At 43.1% G+C, this 19149-nt stretch overlaps 1 protein-coding gene across 4 annotated transcripts in view; it reads right to left on the minus strand.

The window, feature by feature from the left end:
* Window positions 1-19149, minus strand: part of PALLD (palladin, cytoskeletal associated protein) — a 187812-nt gene that overhangs the window by 120194 nt on the left and 48469 nt on the right. Inside the window, exon 1 of one of the 4 annotated variants that reach the window (XM_075611697.1) lies at window positions 4951-5347. The exons of the other annotated variants lie outside the window; for them this stretch is intronic. Coding sequence (XP_075467812.1) covers window positions 4951-5087 — 137 coding nt within the window. The 5' untranslated portion in view covers window positions 5088-5347. Of the gene's footprint in view, window positions 1-4950; window positions 5348-19149 lie in introns of those variants that run through there. 4 annotated transcript variants of the gene reach the window in all.

Genomic DNA, 19149 nt, shown 5'->3' on the forward strand with positions numbered 1-19149 from the left:
ACACCTGGATATTGTGGGCTCCAGAGCTTCGACCTGGTCTGTGTTTCTGTGTTTAATTTAACTTTTTTATATATGTATATGACATAAATTGTTAGTCCAAATAAAAAAGGTATCACCTAATACTGAAGAACATATATATATATATATATATATATATATATATATATATATACAGTGTTCGACAAACCTATACATTTGCACGCCCCGGGCGAGTGGATTTAACATCGTGGCGAGCTCCTATTGGCCCAAGCAGCACACGTTTGGTACTAGGTGGCGAGTAGATTTTTTTGTTCAGTGAGTAGATTTTTTGGTGATTTGTCGACCACTGTATATATATATATATATATATATATATATATATAAAAAATATATATATATATATATATACAGCTCAACCCCCTTATAACGCTGTGCTTGGGGTCCAAAGAATCACATCGCACTATAAGCGGATCGCGTTAGAAATAATGTACAATTGTATGCATTGTACAATAAAGTATTTAAGATACCAATAATCGTGTTGTAAAGTATTCATACATACGAAAATTGGGAGCCACGCTTACATCGCATAAAAAGCGGATTCGCGTTGTAACGGATCGTGTTATAACGGGGTTGAGCTGTATATAATAAAAAATATTCCTAATTACACAATATCCAGATTTTTACTTAAAGGTGCGATTGCTATTTTTGTGTGTGTAAGTACAACAAAAATACATCAACTGTACACATATTTTTAGAAAGGAGACCACCCCAGGATTACTTTCTCCTGTGTAACTATGCAGGTAGAGTGATTCAAACTTTCATAAACGTTCCTGGTTATTCAAGGCGTGGCTCCTACCTCCCGGAAAAAAGCTAAAACATGTAGTAGTATTTTCACTTTTGATTATCTAACTTCCGCATGCGGCCTTAACCCTTCAGCAGGCATACAGGCCAGCAATGCATTGCAAAGCTTTAATACAGGGGTTTACACAGAGATATGTGGCCACAGCTACAAAATCTCCCACACAATCATGGGTTGAATTGTTAGATTCTTTTTGAACAAGGTCTATCATTTCCCCTAAATTCTGCCTGTAAATTGAATTATCAAAACTCTATTAGTCATTCAGCTCAACCCCCTTATAACGCTGTGATTGGGGTCCAAAGAATCTCATTGCGTTATAAGCGGATCGCATTAGAAATAATGTACAATTGTATGCATTGAACAATAAAGTATTTAAGATACCAATAATCGTGTTGTAAAGTATTCATAAATGCAAAAATTGGGAGCCACGCGTGCATCTCGTTATAAGCTGATTCGCGTTGCAATGGATCGCGTTATAATGGGGTTGAGCTCTATATGGTCCAGGGGAAGTTTGTCTTTTTCACGTGTTCTCTGAAAAACTATTGCGCTTTTCCATTAAAAGATATCCCATACTGCACAATATTTTAAACTTTAATGTAAATCCATTTACTGCCAGAGGCATGTAGCAGATTGCAGAGGAAAAACCCCAGTACATTTCTCTAGTATCTGTAATGGAAATTCCTTTCTACGTAAGCTTACACCTTCATTTCTACATACAGTCCCGTAAACCCCTTTGCACCATAGAAACCAAGACGTTGACTTGACAAACCGGAATATTCTCCTGAAACATAGGCTTTCAACAGCAGAAAAGTCATGTCTTCTTCATTAAAAGTTTAACCACAAACATATTATAATGATAATGTCCTCTAACACAGTGCCCTACAGTACATAGTAGAACTTGCAGTGTATTGCCTCACCTGGGGCCACCTGAGGTTTTCACTATTGTGAGCAGTCTTCGATTTTCTATTCAGCTGATGTTAAATAAGACTCCTGTATGCAATACATGCCAGAGCTTTCTCCTTCTTTCAACAGTGCCCACACCCATCATTATTTGCTCTGCTAAATTTATGGATACATAGCCTGTGTATTCAAGACGTATAATTGGTATGTGTCAAAGCTGTAACCCTTATATGCCAAGATCCATAAAGCTCAGTTAAGTCACTTAATGTGATGTTACCTAACTTAACGTCCCGTAAAGAGTAACGGTGTATCTTCAAAGGACAATAACATACCATTAAGCCCTGTGTTCTCATGTAAAGAGCATTCATTGCATTAACTATAACGGCCATTAATGATAATAGCATGCAGAGGCGAAACTAGGTATTTTGTGCCTGGGGCAAGTTCCACTGAGTGTGCCTGTCCCCCCCCCAATCCCCATGCAAATTATAGAACCCCTTCTCTCTCTCTATTCCCTCCTTCCCTCTCACCTCTTTCCATACCCCCTTTCTCTCTTCCTCACCCCTTGTCTTTTTCCTCCCTTTCTATCTCTCTCTCCCCCCCCCCCCCCCCCATTTTGCTCTCTCATCACTTTATCTCTGTCTCTCAACCCTCTCTCCGGTTCAGGCAAAAGTCCCCCTTTCCCTTCCTGTGGAGCAGCTGAGGGGGTCCATCCTGGGGTCAGAGACCGGAAGTCAGATATAACTTCTGGATCTAACCGCCGGGGAAGGCCCAACCCACCTTTGCCACTGTCATCCTCCGCTGAACCCCTAAGCTGTCCTGCTGTCGCTATGGTAACTGCCTCGCTCTCCCCCCCGATTTCCATCTTTGACAGGCAAATGTTATGCAAATGAAATATTATGATAACACTGCATATCCTCTAAAGTCCGTCAAGGTTAACAAAGGCACTTAACGTTACGTTAGGTCATACCTACACTTCGCGTTACTCCAGGCCAGGAAATAGGGGCTTTTGCAGTGTCCGGGTCAGAGTAATGTTAAGACACTCAACATCACGTTATTGAAAGAGAACGCAACGTTATGCTCCAATAACGCAGAGTTAAGCCTATGCTAATGAGATGCCGAACAGCCTTTAATTTCTGCATACATTTGCCTGTGAGGCTACATGTTAACCTGAGGAAAAATAAAGTCTGTTCCTGTTTTAGGCAACGTCACGTTATGAGCCCTGAATTAACAGAGCTTTGTGAAACTAGCCTATGCTGGGCTTAGGGCTTGTGCAAAAAGCTGCAAGCCCCTCTTGTGCCAAAGGGGATTTAACAGTCCACTCCAGTTAGCAATGTGTAACTTGAAATAAAATGTGCGTAAGCACTCAGCCATCTAACACAAAGCATGTGTCCTGAGCTCCAGCCGCGCAGCAAGTCTCCTGGAATGATTTAAAGTATCTGTCTTTATCATCCTGGCTTCCTTAGTTCTGTTAAACTCAAATTTGTTTTCAGACTTCGTATCCCATTTTAACTGTCAAATTCTATGGCTATAAATGAGTGATATTTGAATCTTTGGACAAACCCCCCCCCAACATCTAAATGGACAAGTTCAGACTTCAAAAGTGGAATTCTTTTGATGTCTACAGGAACATTGATGCAAACATGAGTGAAACTGTCTTCCAATAAGAGACTTAAATCAGCAGTTCCTCCTACTCATTTTTCTTTCTTTAGCCCCCAGTTTGTGACAGGGTGGGAACCAGAGCCAAACATCCCTATTTCTAGCACCAGAGATCCCCGGTTCCTGAGATTCTTAGTTATTGGGTTTAAATCTCCTTCGGGGAAACAAAATGGCTGCAAAATCCTAGGTCAATACAAAACTGCAAACATCATTGGTTGTTGCTTCCTATTGGATGGCCATTTAAATCTCCTTCAAAACCAGGAAGTAATACCAATAATTTCAGCAGTATCTTGGGAACTGGGGAGTCCTCGGGGATGAAAACAATGCGGTTCAGCTCTGAAAGACCCCCCCCCCCCTCCCAGTTCCAATGCTGTCAAAGAATAAAATGAGGGTGGATTGCTCCTTTAAACAGGGCTGTGTCATTTATCTAGCGCTGTATTTCTATTTCTTTAGTACAGACGAGCCCCGCTCATTTGGCAGGTTCCGTTCTATGGCACTGCCGCAAAGCAAAAATCACCGGAAAGTGAAATCAGCGATTTGCATGCACAGATTTGCAATTCACCCTTCTGGGCATGCGCGACCTCCGTTCTGCGCATGCGTTACCTCCGTTCTGCGTATGCGCAACCTCGGCACACCCCATTCTGCGCATGCGCGACCTCGGACGGCTCCGTTCTGCACATGCGCAGACATGGCGGCGGCCCCCTTCTCGGCACCGCTATATCGCCGAAAAGCGGGGCGCCGAGAAGCGGGGCCCTACTGTATACAAGTGTTACTATTTCTTTAGTATGCATTGCAATGGTGCAGTGCTTTGGTCCTCCATTCGCAGATTGCCTAGATTATAACATGGTGCTTTGGCCGAATTAGCCGCTTTTTGTATATATATATATATATATATATATATATATATATATATAAAAAAAAAAGATGGAACTATAAAACCTTATTTTGAAAATGAAACATACTATGTTTCCATGCATCCCATTGGAATCGTGTTGCAATTTAAAAAGAAGGTATATTCACTTCCAACTACAAAGCGTCTCCCACTTTTAATAGTGATCTCCAGGACATGTAAACTGCTTGCCCCTGATGTCCTATTTAAACATTAATAGAACAATGTACAGGTCGCTCTCCTGTGATTTATGAGTATTGAGTGAGCAGGACACAGATGATGGCTCTTTTCGTTATACTCTTACTCTTCACCATCATGTAATGCAGCACGTCCCTCATGTGCTGCTAACAACCTTCCGACTGAGCAACCTGTTGCTATGCAACGTGTGGGCCGGCTCCTCACACACTGAAGGTTTGAAGAGTGAAAAGGTTCAAGCGCAAAATTCCCTCGTGACAATCATAATGTGAAGCAGTAAAAATACTGCTCTAAAGTGAGATAAACGGGAAACACTCAGAAATCTATTACAGATAGTAATACAATATATAATACATCCCTTAGGCCGTGCCTAAACCCAAAAACCCTCGCGGCGTCACGTGTAGCGGCGCCAAAACAAGGTAGCTTGTGTAACACGTGCTTCCCCACCCTAATGGAGATTCACTGTTGTTACCTGGTGTTGGTGCTACCTGTTGGTTCACAGGAAGGTCCTGAGCATCCGCCGTTGTTTGGGGATAAGCAGGACAGGCTTTCAGTGCTGGGTGGTTCTTTATCGTGGTACAGCGCCTCCATTCCCACAGGGCCTATCATAGGTAGCTGCAGTCCCCTGTGGAAAACACTCTTCCCACCCCCTGCAGAACTGCAGCCTCAGGCGGGAGTATAATAAACAGCATCTGTGCCTTTGTTCAGCAATTACAGCATACACAGCATACATGTCAGCCTACATGTTCTTTCTTGGGTCCCTGGACTCAACCCCCAGGGCTTGAGGCCCCAAATGTCTACCCTGACTCCCATATCCCTTTGGTGGAATATGGGGTAGCTGTTCCCACTCCCCGAGGGAGGGGAAGGAAGGTGAACCAGAGCCCTGACTCCACACTTCCACACTCTGCCTACATTTGGATCTGGAGCCCTTTTTGTACCCAGGGGAGGGTCCTAGGTCTGAGCCAGGCATTAGACCCACCCTCCCTGTCACTCAAGAGAGTTGTTTACTGCTGCAGCAGCAAGGGCATAGATTTAACCCTAACACTGCCTGGATTAGTAGCCAAGGGCTTACATGGCTACACTTGCATCCAATGCAAGTGATTATACCGCAAGTGATTATACCGCAAGTGATGGCCGCGGCGCACCATACTGAAATGCGTGCGGCTGGGGAAGAGACAGTGAAATTTGTTTTTCCTTGTGACGGCCATGTCACGTGAGCGGTTCAGCCAATGAGGGCGAAGTGCTAACGGCTACGCCTCCACCACGCCTCCTCTGCTCTCCCTCCCCGGTATAATCAAGATGCTGCTCGGCGGCAGTGCTGGGTGACATCACAGAATAGCGCTGCCCCCTGCAGCACTTGGTATAATCAAGGCCTTAGGTGTAGTGCAGAAAAATACTATTCCAATCATCTTTCAGACATACAAGGACTCCGAAGCGCAAAAATTCCCAGGGCATCAATAAAACATACACTGAAGATACATTGAAGATGCACTGATTGCCCGATGTTTTGGCTCCTCAGAACAGGGGTGCTGAGGTCCAGATTTCAAGCCTCCCCCCCAACCCCCAAACAGGTCAGGTTTTTAGGATATCCTAGCTTCAGCACAGGTGGCACAATCAGTCCCTGCTTCAGCACAGGGGGCTCGATCAATGGCTCAGTCTTTGGCTGAGTCTCTGATTGAGTCACCTGTGCTGAAGCTGGGATAACCTAAAAACCTGACCTGTTGGGGGGCTTGAAGACTGGAGTTGAGCTCCCCTGCAGTAGAACACGCTTGAGTTCATCCTATACCATGTGTGTGGGATTGAGCTCATTCAACTGATATATTATCTTATGATAATTGCACGATACTGTCTCTTTATGTTTTATTTATCGCCTGGGAATTTTTGACTGGAGATTTTAAGAAATAAACAGTTTGTATTTGAATTCCTTGAAGCCAGAAATAAAGAGGGTTATTAAATAAGATGTGATAGTGCCCCCACGATCAGCACTATCGCAGGGAAACGATCATTGTAATTATTGCAGATCAGCACTATCGCAGGGAAACGATCATTGTAATTATTGCAGATCAGCACTATCGCAGGGAAACGGCCATTGTAGTTATTGCAGATCAGCACTATCGCAGGGAAACGGCCATTGTAGTTATTGCAGATCAGCACTATCGCAGGGAAACGGCCATTGTAGTTATTGCAGATCAGCACTATCGCAGGGAAACGGCCATTGTAGTTATTGCAGATCAGCACTATCGCAGGGAAACGGCCATTGTAATTATTGCAGATCAGCACTATCGCAGGGAAACGGCCATTGTAATTATTGCAGGTCAGCACTATCGCAGGGAAATGACCAGTGTAATTATTGCAGGTCAGCACTATCGCAGGGAAACGGCCATTGTAGTTATTGCAGATCAGCACTATCGCAGGGAAACGGCCATTGTAATTATTGCAGGTCAGCACTATCGCAGGGAAACGACCAGTGTAATTATTGCAGGTCAGCACTATCGCAAAGGCCATTGCTCTCATTATGCTGCCGTCAACTATTTATTAAATCTGCTTACAAACAAGGAGCATTTTCCTGAAAGATACACACATTAAGTCCTGCAATTTCCATCTCACAGGCCTTTGCACTGTACCCACTGAAAAGTCATATCTGCAACAGATGGTGTGAATGTCATTATTTGTAACAGCAATTTATAAGAAGAAAGTTGTGTAGTGTGGAAAATATAGATGTAGCCAACCGAATTGCGTAAATCACACGATTTTCGGCTCTATTGTATTGAGTTGCAAATCGTACAATGGCGCGTGGAACGAGCAGTGGAACGAGGGCAGTAATGTTAGCTGCGTTACGCCTCCAGAGCAATTTCCAGTTGAAGGGAATTCAATGATGTGACAAAGGAAAGTGCAGTATACAGCTTTTCTACTAACAAAATGTGACCCTCATCATGTCTTAGGCCATGCTAGGCGTGCGCGACCTCACGCGCGCCTGCTGCAGAGGCGATTTGTAGCCCAGGGGGAGACGCGACGGGGAGGCATGGCGGAGGCGTGCCCTTGACGTCACGCGAGCGGTTCGCCCTCATTGGCTGAACCGCGAGCGTGACTCAGCTGTCGCGCCACAAAACCAAAAGATTTTGTCGACTCGGCAATCGCGCTCCGTCCCGCGCTCTATGGCCTGCCTCAGAGGCACGGCCTTATGTTCGCCCTGCGCACGCGGTCGCACTAAGCATGGACGCGGCCTTACATTGGCAAACACATCAATCTCTTTATGTGAAATGAACACAATGAATTCACGTACTGACATAACTTAGAAAAGGAATTCAGCAGACGTAGTATTTTGTACATTGTGTTAATCATGTATGTGGCATTGCATAGTTGAGTAGTTGAGGCACACTGTGCAGTAGCAGTGCAGATCACAGTGCTTTGATATACGTTGTTTTTCACAATAATTGTGTCACGTAATGCTTTCATTAACACATGTATATTTTCTTATATAATGCTGCAGTATATAGTGGCACGTGCAGATTAACGGTCATATTCATTGAGCGGATCTAGGCAAAGTGGTAAGGCACCACATGTCCCATTAAAGTGAATGGACTATAAGGTGCCTAACACTTTAGCACCGCTTAGCAATTATGTCCCTACGTTACTTGGCCAAGGTCACAAAGAGTGGACGCCAGGATTTCAACCCATTCCTCCAGCATCAAAACCAGTGACGTTACAATTAGACGACTTTTTCTCCTTCTGCCTGCTGCATGTGATCTTAAAGGCTTTAGTTTTGGAAAAGACCCAGCTTTACAAGACAAGGCAGCGGACTTAAAGGCTTACAGTAAAAGAAGAAAGATGTTGTTTGCAGACAGAGGATAAAACAAGAAATCATAGGACGAGTGTTTTTCTTTTGCTGTTTGCTCTGGTGCCTGGAAAGAAATCCCTGTGTTACACAAGCAGATCCTTCTCTGGCTTTCCTAAAATCCCCTAAATAACTTGTATTCTGAAAACCTTGTGCTCAGACTCAGACTGCCTTATTTGGTTGCTCGAGCTGTTCTTTGTCTCCTTGGAACATTCTGGGAAAGCTGATACGCCCCTTTCAGCTGCTATCCTTCATCTCTCCATGGACACAAACTCACACACACACACACACACACACACACACACATACACACACACACATACACACAGGTCACCCTGACTCTGCCTCATTTCTATTTCCTCAGCCTATCACACAAGCAGTTATGCCCATTTAAGGAGCCCCTTCCCTTTCAGAAATCATATGGCCTACAGGGAGTTTTACTCTTTGGAAAGTTTCCTGTCATATTCCTCAGCTCAAAAAATAGAAGAAAAAAACCCCAGCTTACAAAACAGAGAGATATACATTTCTACACCGCTCTGCGACAGCCTTTCTGTTTATTTATATATATGTAGCCCCCTTTCCCTATGACTAAGGGAACTACGTGTGCTGGTTACCTGTGTGACTCACAGGAGGCCTAATTGTCCGCCACTGGAGCCTTGGGTACAGCGCCTCCACCTGGGAGGGATCCCAGCGCAGCAGGATAACCCCTCACAGGAACCAATTACAGCAAATAATACACACACAGGTATATATATAACTGCTTTACTAACACACGCACATATCAATACAATATAATAACACCCACACAATATCCCCACCCCCGGCGTGGTTCCCCCAGAGTACTAGGCCGGCCTAGGCGCCTAAGCACCCGGTTCCCGTAAGGCAGTCCCACCCAAAGTGTATGTGGAGTAGCGCTACCCCTGTGTATCTCGTTGGTGCACTTGTAATACCTCCCTGGGCACTCCTGTACCCAGGTGTCACCGTCGGCAAGGGATCAGTTAGGTCCCACGTCGTTGGGCTAACCATGATAACCAGCTTTATATTTAGTATGGTGCTATTCTTATCCAGGCTTGCTAGTCATCCTGGCCCATCTGGCCACCATTTATCTCCATGCAAAGTTCCCCTCATCTGACTGTATTTAGTCACCGTAGGGAGGGATGTGACCCGTCAGTTAACAGTATTATTGTCCAATAATTATCGGGTACACATCTAACAATGAGGTTGTGACAATTTTCAATCTTAGTGTCCAATCATTTTGGCCTCTTACACTGGTATTTTTTCAACCAGTCACTGTAAGAGGCCTCGGTGGCAGATATGCCTGCACACTGTGTATTTTATTCACTGTTCTCCTTGTGCAAGGATATATGTTTTATGTAACCCATTTATTAATAAAGTTATTTGTTAGTTATTATTATTTGGTGGTGTGCAACAACGTGGATTCCTTTATAGTTAATACCTTAGTATTTTCTTTTTTGTTTTTGTCTGTATCCCCAGTTCACGTATGCACCTCCCAATTATATTTATATTTATTATTTATATACTTTGGTTTATTTACTGGTAGTTTAAGTTGATCATTAGTCTTCCCCACCTATATTTTCTTACTAATTACGACACTGACATTCTAACCCTTTTGTATCTAAAGCCCTCTCCCGCCTTAAACCTTTCTCACTGACTGCCCCACACCTCTGGAATCCCATTTCCCCACAATACCCGACTAGCACCCACTCTATCCACCTTTAAGACCCACCTTAAGACACACTTGCTTAAACAAGCATATGACTAGCACTGTGGATAATACTGGACACATGATATAAAGCTTGGCCCCCTGCAGACACACTTACCAGAACTCCCTCCTACTGTCTCTGTACGTTCTCCCTACCTACCCATTAGACTGTAAGCTCCTCGGAGCACGGACTCCTCTTCTTTAATGTTACTTTTATGTCTGAAGCACTTATTCCCATGATCTGTAACTATCTGTTATTTATTTGATTACCACGTGTATTACTACTGTGAAGCGCTATGTACATTAATGGCGCTACATAAATAAAGACATACAATACAATACATACAATACCAGGATAGCCATATTTGTTTGCCAAGTTAAAGAGGTGTAACAGAAAGGTTTTCTATGTTTATCATAGTTAAGAAAGGCTGCCATGAGCTTCCAAAATATTTATTTCCAAATTGCAAAGGAAAAAAGAAAAAGGTTTAATTGGATGCAAAGTAATATCTAAAGTTCATCTTTTGTTCTATGGAAAAAACCTGATGAGTTTAAAGCAGAAATCCCCTTACTTGTTTTTTTCAAGCTGTTTTTTTTTCTTTATTCATAATCGAAACTAAGGAGGAAAGGGATTCCAGAGCTGAACTGTTTCATTCTCCACTCTGGGAACACCTATGTTACCGAAAGAAATCTACCTTTGATTTTTTGGTACCTTACGGGAAATCAAAATGGCCACCGGTCCGCATCCCTCCCGGGAACCATTAATGTGATTTTCAATTGACCGACTCCGGCATCCGATATCGAAAAAAAAAAAAAATTGTAGGGACACTGCTACTTTAAATCTAGAAAAATCCTATATAATCAGCATTAAGAAACATATTTACTAAACTGTGTTATTTTCAGAAGACACCTTCAAGCACTATAAGACACACCAGGGCCCATTCAAATAGTGTTTTATAGATTAGGACAGTTTATTAAATATGGCTCTATGTCTCTGGTGTCTAATTTTACCCATGTTTACTAGTGTTCATTTGACCTGATTTTGTTGTGGATTCCTTTGCTGTTGGAGATGCCTGGTAATTATATCTATCTATTTATCTTGTATAGCACATGCACAGAGCGAACCCTGCTCCTATGCTTAGTGCTGTGCAATGATTTGTGCTGGAGAACAAAGTCATTCATTGTGGACTGTCAAGGCTCAGGCCACATGAGTGAGTCTTGGGTTTCTGGATGCGAAATGGCAGGGGAACAGTCAGAATGAAATGTGACATTGAAACACATGAGGACGCAAATGCTAAAAGTGTGGTAATAAATGAAACTTGACAAGCCTGCATGTTATGTGCATAACTATGTCCTTTTCTATTATGTCTGTTTTTAAATTGCTTCCAGTAACCTCGGTGTTGTACTGGGGTTACACAGCTTGGCATACTGTGGTACTGTACTCCTTGATTTATTTCTAACGCCGTCCTAGCTGGTTCAAATTCCACTCAAAGAAAGTGCTGCCAAACTAAGCTCTGCAATTTGTGATTTAACGTAACACAACGCTCCAGACACAATTTAATAGATTTCCATTAAGGTGCCAAATGAGTTTGCCCACCCTCCTTTCATTCCTCCATCACTTTTCGTCTCTTTTTATTATGAAAGGGTTGTAGCCAAACCTACTGTAGTGTCCGCATCGTGGCTGCTAATATTGAGGCATTGTGGGAAATGTGTTGTGAATTAGGATGCAAGATGACTCTGTTAGAGGAACAATACCTAAAGAACAATGTTTATGAGTTTAAATGTTAAAGATGCAGTTCAAGCAATATCCTACATGTGTATTTTTTTAAATAAATCAGTTCTCTACTATGAGAAAATACTTGTAGCATTTAAAAAAATTAAACAACTTTAAAGACATTTTTAAGGTATTCTAATGCAGCAGTGCGCAAAGTGGGGGCGCTGGATTTTTTTGGGGGTGCGGGCGGTTGCAGAGATCCCGCGCTCTTCCCCGAGGCATTTAAATTAAATACCGGGGGATCGTGTGAGGCCTCTGGAACTCACTTACCGGGATTCTGAAGAGTTGCTGGGACGCGTCGCCATGGCAACATGGCGTCAAATGACGCCGCAGTATCATGCGGAGTGACGTCACACGGCCGTCTCCATGGCACGTGACCCTGCGGCGTCATTTGATGCCGCCAAACAAGGTAAGAAGGGGCGAGAGCGAGGTGGAGCAGGCAGGGGGGCGCAGCTCCTAAAGTTTGCGCTCCCTTGTTCTAATGTAACAAACATTTTTGTTCCTATAGCAACCATTTACAAAGTCAAACCCCCTTCCCCTTTTGAAACAGCATCACCTTTTTGAGCCCTGCACTCTCTAGCAGTGAACCAATCCTTCCTGGTCACATGATCTTCCTCACAGAACTTTGGCTGTCAGTGCAACAGAAGATTACCCAAGATGCATTTAATGAACCCCCAGCCGAATCTTCAGCAATCGATTACAGGAGAACGGATCGATCGGCAACAATGTATTGATGCACATATTGAATTACAATTTTTTGTATTTTTTAAACGACAGCTTGAACTGCAGCTTTAATAGTAACACACTTATGTATACAAGTTTGTGGATTCAATTCCCGCATCACTCAGCGATATGGGGGAGATCCCTCTGCTCCCTTTGTTTATTCAGACCTAGGGATGCACTAATTCCTATTGTTTCCCCCTTTGGGATGACAGTAGATAGGTGAGTAGATGTTAAGAGTTCTCTGTAATCCAACACTTTTACACGGGCACAAGTTATAAAGAAATATGCATATATTTATACGGTATGAATACATACTGTAGATAACATATGGGCTTTGAAAGTGAAGTCCAGTAAGTCTATTCTAGTTGGAAACACAATGCCAGTTCTATGTGATACATGTATAGAAAGGCAGAACTATGCCTGGGCCAAGTGACCCCTCTCCCCCCCCTGTTAAGAAGCCTTCCCCAACCTGGCATACCCCATTTTACAGCAGACATTTCCAGAACCGTTATTCCCTGGCAGCAGTTTCCGGCCCTGCAGAATTTCTTGAGGCATCTGACGCCGTCCCTACTCCTGGCAGAAGTGGCAGGTGGGCCGAGGGGCATGGAGACCTCAGTGTCTGAGTGCACCCACAGGCCGGGCAGGGTAAAGGGGGCACAGGCTGCGCAGGCACATAGTGACCCACCGTCTTCATGTAATTACAATGCTTCCTACCAGGCTGCGCCCAGTGCAGCTGCCCTGCTCACCCAGCCCTAGTTCCACCCCACCATGTATATTTACTTGATGGTGACCAACCCCCTAAATTCTGCATTTGAAAGTTAATGCTGTAAGTGGTCTAGGCTCCTTGTTTGAAAGAAGCAAAAAGAAGATCAGACACACTTACTTTACTCCACTTCACACCTTTATTCCTACAGTACATTGACAGTGTCCTACTCACCCAGAATATATCACTTTATAATATCCATGGACCTTTCATGTCCCCTATTAACCTGCACTACTCAAGATGCCCCCTTTGCATTTCTACCCAATGTATAAATAGAATGCACTGCCCTGGTTCCGTAATGCATATATAAGAATCAAGCCAGAAGTTAAGGGCAAGTGTCAAAGACACCAATGCTTACAAGCACCTACAAATATGTTTCATATTCCTGTGACTGCTCAGGAATGTCACATATATTTGAGCAGTAACCTCAGATTGCATCCCTGCATTTTCTGTTAGCTGAGGTGGCAGTCTCCTGCCCTGGTGGGAGCAGACCCCTCGTTATGTGGTTTTGGCTTCGTTCTATGTATCCCATTACCAACAATCAGAGCCTGTTCTAACACATGCACCCTGCTCCATAGGTCTTAGTGAAGAAAATCTTGTGATGTGAACATATCACCCTTTAATGGTGAATTTCTGCTCACTTGACAACATTCAGAATGTGGGACACTACTTACAAAAATAAACTGCTGTCAGTTACGTATTGAAGAAAAAGGTACATGATAATGACTACCAGGGGGTATAGAGGGCATTGCAAAGGAATGTGTCAGAAGAGAGGTTAAATAGTAGTGTTACCATATTTAAATAATTGGTCTAATTGGTGTAATTATTAAATCCCATTAAAAATAACAGCACTTGTTATTTTCTGGGGCTTTTTCTCTACCTCCAGTAAAAATCAGATTGTAATACTTCTTCTTTGCAATTAGGGTGGTGACTAGCATATTCATTCGCTCTTCCTTTAAAAGGAAGTCTTTGTCATTAGCAAGCACTGAATGAGGCTTATCTCCAAATAATATATGTACACATACTGTATATTAGCAGACACAATGTGACCTGTTCCTTAAACTCCAATAATTGTCATGTTTTTTCTCATGATACGTCATTGACACATGGTTCCCGCCCCTATATGGAATCGACGACTAACAGTTCTGTTGAAAAAAATGTGCCCCCAGATTTCTTCTGTGGGGTGTGTTGGGGTGGGGGTTGTGGGAGTGTGTGATGGGCTTAGGTATCCCAAGGTGGGAGATTATACTGGGTAACTCCTTAGAAGCCACAACAATTACTAGTATATTGCATGGCAGTATCTTACTGGCCTCTATGGCATGTAATTAGTAGACGTGCGATTTCTGTCATTTCCATTATTGTAGAAAATTGAGTGAAAACTGCAATTTGAGCCACACAATTGTTATGCATCAAGAATTATTAATGAATACAAAAGCCACATTTATATTGAATCAAATTGCACACTGTTTTTACCCGATTTTGCTTTGACAAGAACACCCACTCGGAATTGTTATTCAATTAACTACGATAGTCCAGATCAAGGAACTAGCACATGGAAACTCTCATTAACTTGAACAGCTCCTCTATTGGCACTATCACAGTTTATTGAATACCCCCAATTGCTTTTCCCTATAGGAACAGGCTTGGAAAATGACATGGCGCGGAGCTAACTGTGGGCGTGCGACCTTACGCTCCCCAGAGCCCTACCTGTGGGGCTGTTGCGGTGAGGTAGATGGAGGGAGGCCACTCGGGGGGTTCATGACTCAGAAGTTGGGCCTTATCAGGCCCGCATTCCGTGATCACCGCCAGGGTGAGCTCCACAGGTGTGGTCCTAGAAGAGAGCACGGTGCCTCTGCAAGCTCAGGGCCTGGTGCAGTCATACCGATGGCACCCCCAGCAAGTTGGCCCAGCTTAGGAACTTACAATTACATTTGGGCGCCTGATGCACAGGAATACAGAGGGACAAGATTGAAGAAAACTCTCCCATTCCAAAGTTAGGGCCATTACAACTAGGTCACCCCACCTCTTCATGTATTAATTAGATTATTAAGTAGGTTAGTTAGTCATGGTTTGTTTGTGCTTTCTGGAGGTTTATGAGGTAGTGAATGTCAGCCCGAGTAAATATTAAACCATTTATATATTTGCTGTACGTAACAAGCCTGGGGAATCAATGCCTTTATATTCTACTGTACATCAAAATCAGTAAAAGATCAAATAAATGCGAAAAAAGTGTATAGAATAGCGTCAGTGGCAGTCAAAGTGCAAAGCAGGTTCATTCCCAAAGAAGGCAAAACACAACTCTTGTTTTCGTTCAGTTGAACTTTGTCAAGATAGCAGGAAACAAAAACCCTCCTACACAAACCCTCATCAAAGACATTACAGTCATTCTATCATCTTACTTTTAAAGTACAGATCTAAAAATCCGGCAAATACATTTTACACTGAGAAATGTTTCAATCAATTTGATACGGTTTTATCCCGAAGTTTACCCACGGCTCCTAGCATTCCTGAGTCAGAGCATGTTGCCAAAACCAGAAAGAGGCTCCCCTAACCTTGGCAGAGGCAAGTTCCCAGGTGTCCTGTGACCAGATGTATATAATACAACATTGTTTACTGCTCTGCACAGACCTTACACTAAGAAGATACTTTCTGTGTGCAAACTGTGTTCCTTCTGGTGCCTCATACACGGTATCTCTCAAGAAAGGTGCATTTTTACTTTATAGTAGCTGTTCATGATCTGGTTCCCCCAATACAGTAAGCACAATATAGCATATCATGACAATAAGCATTGCTAAAGAGCTGTGTCTCTAAAGACCATTAACCTGGTGTGCACTGAAACACAACATATCTTTATGTTGTCATATAAATTGTTAGAATAACTAGAATGAGGTTTGTCCCTGGGAAGAGTTCTCCATTAAACTACTGTAATAAAAGGACAATGGGGTCAGCACAGTAGGAAATATGATAATCCCTGTGAGGCTACAGATTTTTGACTTCACTGGAAAAGTGGGTTATTAAAAGCAACCTTATAGAGGCAATCCAAGTTGGGTTTTTTTCTTATTCATTTAAGAAAAATAATAATGTAAACACAGGATTGAAGCAAGGTGTCCCCGGAGCTGAACCCCTTTCATTTGAGTTCCGGGGACACCCTGCATCTGGAAGTACTTACCTCCGTAGTGGGTGCTGGTAGCCACTCCGGGGTTCACTATATGGTTGCTTTTTCAAGCTCCCTTTGGAAGCGGTTTCCTATTGGTCCACGTGACCGAGGGCTTGAAACAGCAGAAAGCAAAAGATACCGGCACTCCCTTCAAAGGTAAGTATCTCTTGAAGCAGGGGGTCCCCGTAGCCGAAATCAACGGGGTTCAGCTCTGGACACTCCCTGCTTTAATCCTGTATTTTAAAAAAATCCCGGCTTGGATTGCTCCATTAAAGCAGCACTCCAGTTTGAATTTCTTGCTTTGTTTATGTCATTTTGTTTTAGGATTCAAGCAGGGGGCTCCGGAGCTGAGTCGTGTTAATTTCGGCTCCAGGGACCCCTTGCTTCCTGAGATATATACTTCCATAGGGGCTGCCGGTATCTGTGCAGGTAGCAGCTCCAACAGGGCTTGTTGGGGCTAACATAACGGGGACTTTAAATGTCCCGCGTCGTGCGGGCCAATAGGAAGCCGAGACGTCATCTCTTGCGGCTTCCCATTGGCCCGCGTGATGAGGGACATTTAAACATGGAGATTCCGGCACTCCCCTATGGAGGTAAATATCTTGGGAATTAGGGGGTCCCTGGAACTGAAATGAACGTGGCTCAGCTCCGGAGACCCGTTTCTTAAATCCGATCGCTAAAAATAAATAAACGAAGCAAGAAATGCAACCTGGAGTGCTGCTTTAAGACAAAAAGTCGAGGTGCTTAAAGGACACTAGGAGAGGGAGAGGGCCTTAAATTAAATAAATAGTTTCAGGAGTGGGTACACAGTAGGCAGTGGCCTATAATGGCAAGAGGACCGCCTAACACAGCAGGCAGGGAAAGAAATTTGAGATGCAAAGAGGAGCAAGCTAATGGTTAATACAGGGGTGATCAACTCCAGTCCTCAAGCCATCCCCATCACATCAGGTTTTCAGGATATCCCTGCTTCAGACACCTGTGCTGAAGCTGGGATAAGTGAACCCAAGTGATTTGTATCGGCGCTATATAACACCCTCAGTATAATTAAAGTGTAGATAAATAAACACACAGTGAAAAGGTGTGTAACCAAAAATACTTCTCAACCTTCAATGAACCCCGTATGAAGTTACTTCCTATCCAGAGTCATCTTCTCTGCTGAAGATCTAACCTTATCTATACTGACAGAGTCAGACCACTGCTTACATTTATTCTACTTGTTGTAAGTAGGAATTCTAACCGAGCCAAGATTCAACTTTCTCCCATATTGTTTGAATTTATTGCACCATTATTTTGTTTATCTTTTTATATTTTCGGTGTGTTCCTGATTGTACCGCTCCCTTCTCCCCCCCTTGGACCAAGACTGAAGCTGGGATAGCCTGAAAACTAGACCTGTTAGAAGGGCTTGAGGACTGGAGTTGAGCATCTCTGGGTTAATGGATAGTTGAATGGGTAAGGTAGCATAGACTGATCTAGGAATAAAACAAAATGATTCCAGCAGCGTTGTGAATAGACTGCAGAGGAGAAATCTGTGCGGCAAGGGAAGTTATATGAAACTTGGGTCTCACGGAGCAAACCAAAGCACTATCAGCAAGGACCCCCTGATATTCCATAACATATTCACCTGGAAAGTACTGGCAATAAAAGGAGCTGCAGCAGCCAGGCAGTGCAGGAAATGGTGCACATCATAGCAGCTAAAATGGCCAAGTAGATTGCATTGCTCCTTCCAAATACAATAAACAACCTATCAATGCTCTGGTGTCTGTGTTTTCCTGTTGGCTAGGGGATTTTTAGTGTAAGTAGAAATTCACAGGCTACTAATATTACAGTATTAGGCAAAGTCAAAAGCAGGAATGATATACAGGTATGAACCATATCTCGTGTTGCAGGAGCAGGAGGTATATATTTACATGTTATGTTTTGTTTTTTAATGAAGAACCATGAGTAGCTCTTGTTAATATAATTTCCTAGTCAGACCAAACACAGGCTCCCTCAGTGACCCGCCTCTGTTATCTGTTACATATATCTACAGCTGTCAGAAGTGTGAGCCCTGCGAATAAGGCTAGGCAGGTTCGAAATCCAAACTTTGCACATTTGTTTGGACTCAAATTCCCGGAACACGTTTTCTAATCCATGTGAAATACCAACTAAAACCCTAGAAAAGCATTGTTTTTTTTTATTTTTAACAAACTGGGCGATCTTTTGGATTCCCAAACGTAAAACTTACAAACGTATGCATAATTACAAACGACAAAAAAATGGAAAAACTATTTCCTGCAGATTTAAATGATTTCTATCATTTTGTTACCAATTGAAAACCAAAACAAATTGAATTCTGGCAACAACAAAAAATGCAGAACTTTATTTTTTTAACAAAAACAGATGTGAAAGTGAAAGTGCGAACCCTTAACGATAATTAAACCTCATTCTAGTAGCTTCGATAACCAAGTTATCGAGGATTTTGAGTAGCTGTTGCTAAATTTTGCTAGGTAGCTATTCTGAAAGCCTCGATAAGTTGGTTAAATCGTGCGGGGAAAGCATTTTTTGGCAATTTCTTGCTCCTGGCCAAGATCACCGCGCGGGAGCAGCAAAACATGTGTAAATTGCATTTTTTCTGAAATCACGCAATTCTAGTAGATCGGAGCCCTGGAATTGAGGGTTTATCAAAGATTCCTCTCACCAGCCCAACTATTATCTAGATA

This window comes from Ascaphus truei, chromosome 1 (assembly GCF_040206685.1).
Source record: "Ascaphus truei isolate aAscTru1 chromosome 1, aAscTru1.hap1, whole genome shotgun sequence".
Lineage (NCBI taxonomy): Eukaryota > Metazoa > Chordata > Amphibia > Anura > Ascaphidae > Ascaphus > Ascaphus truei.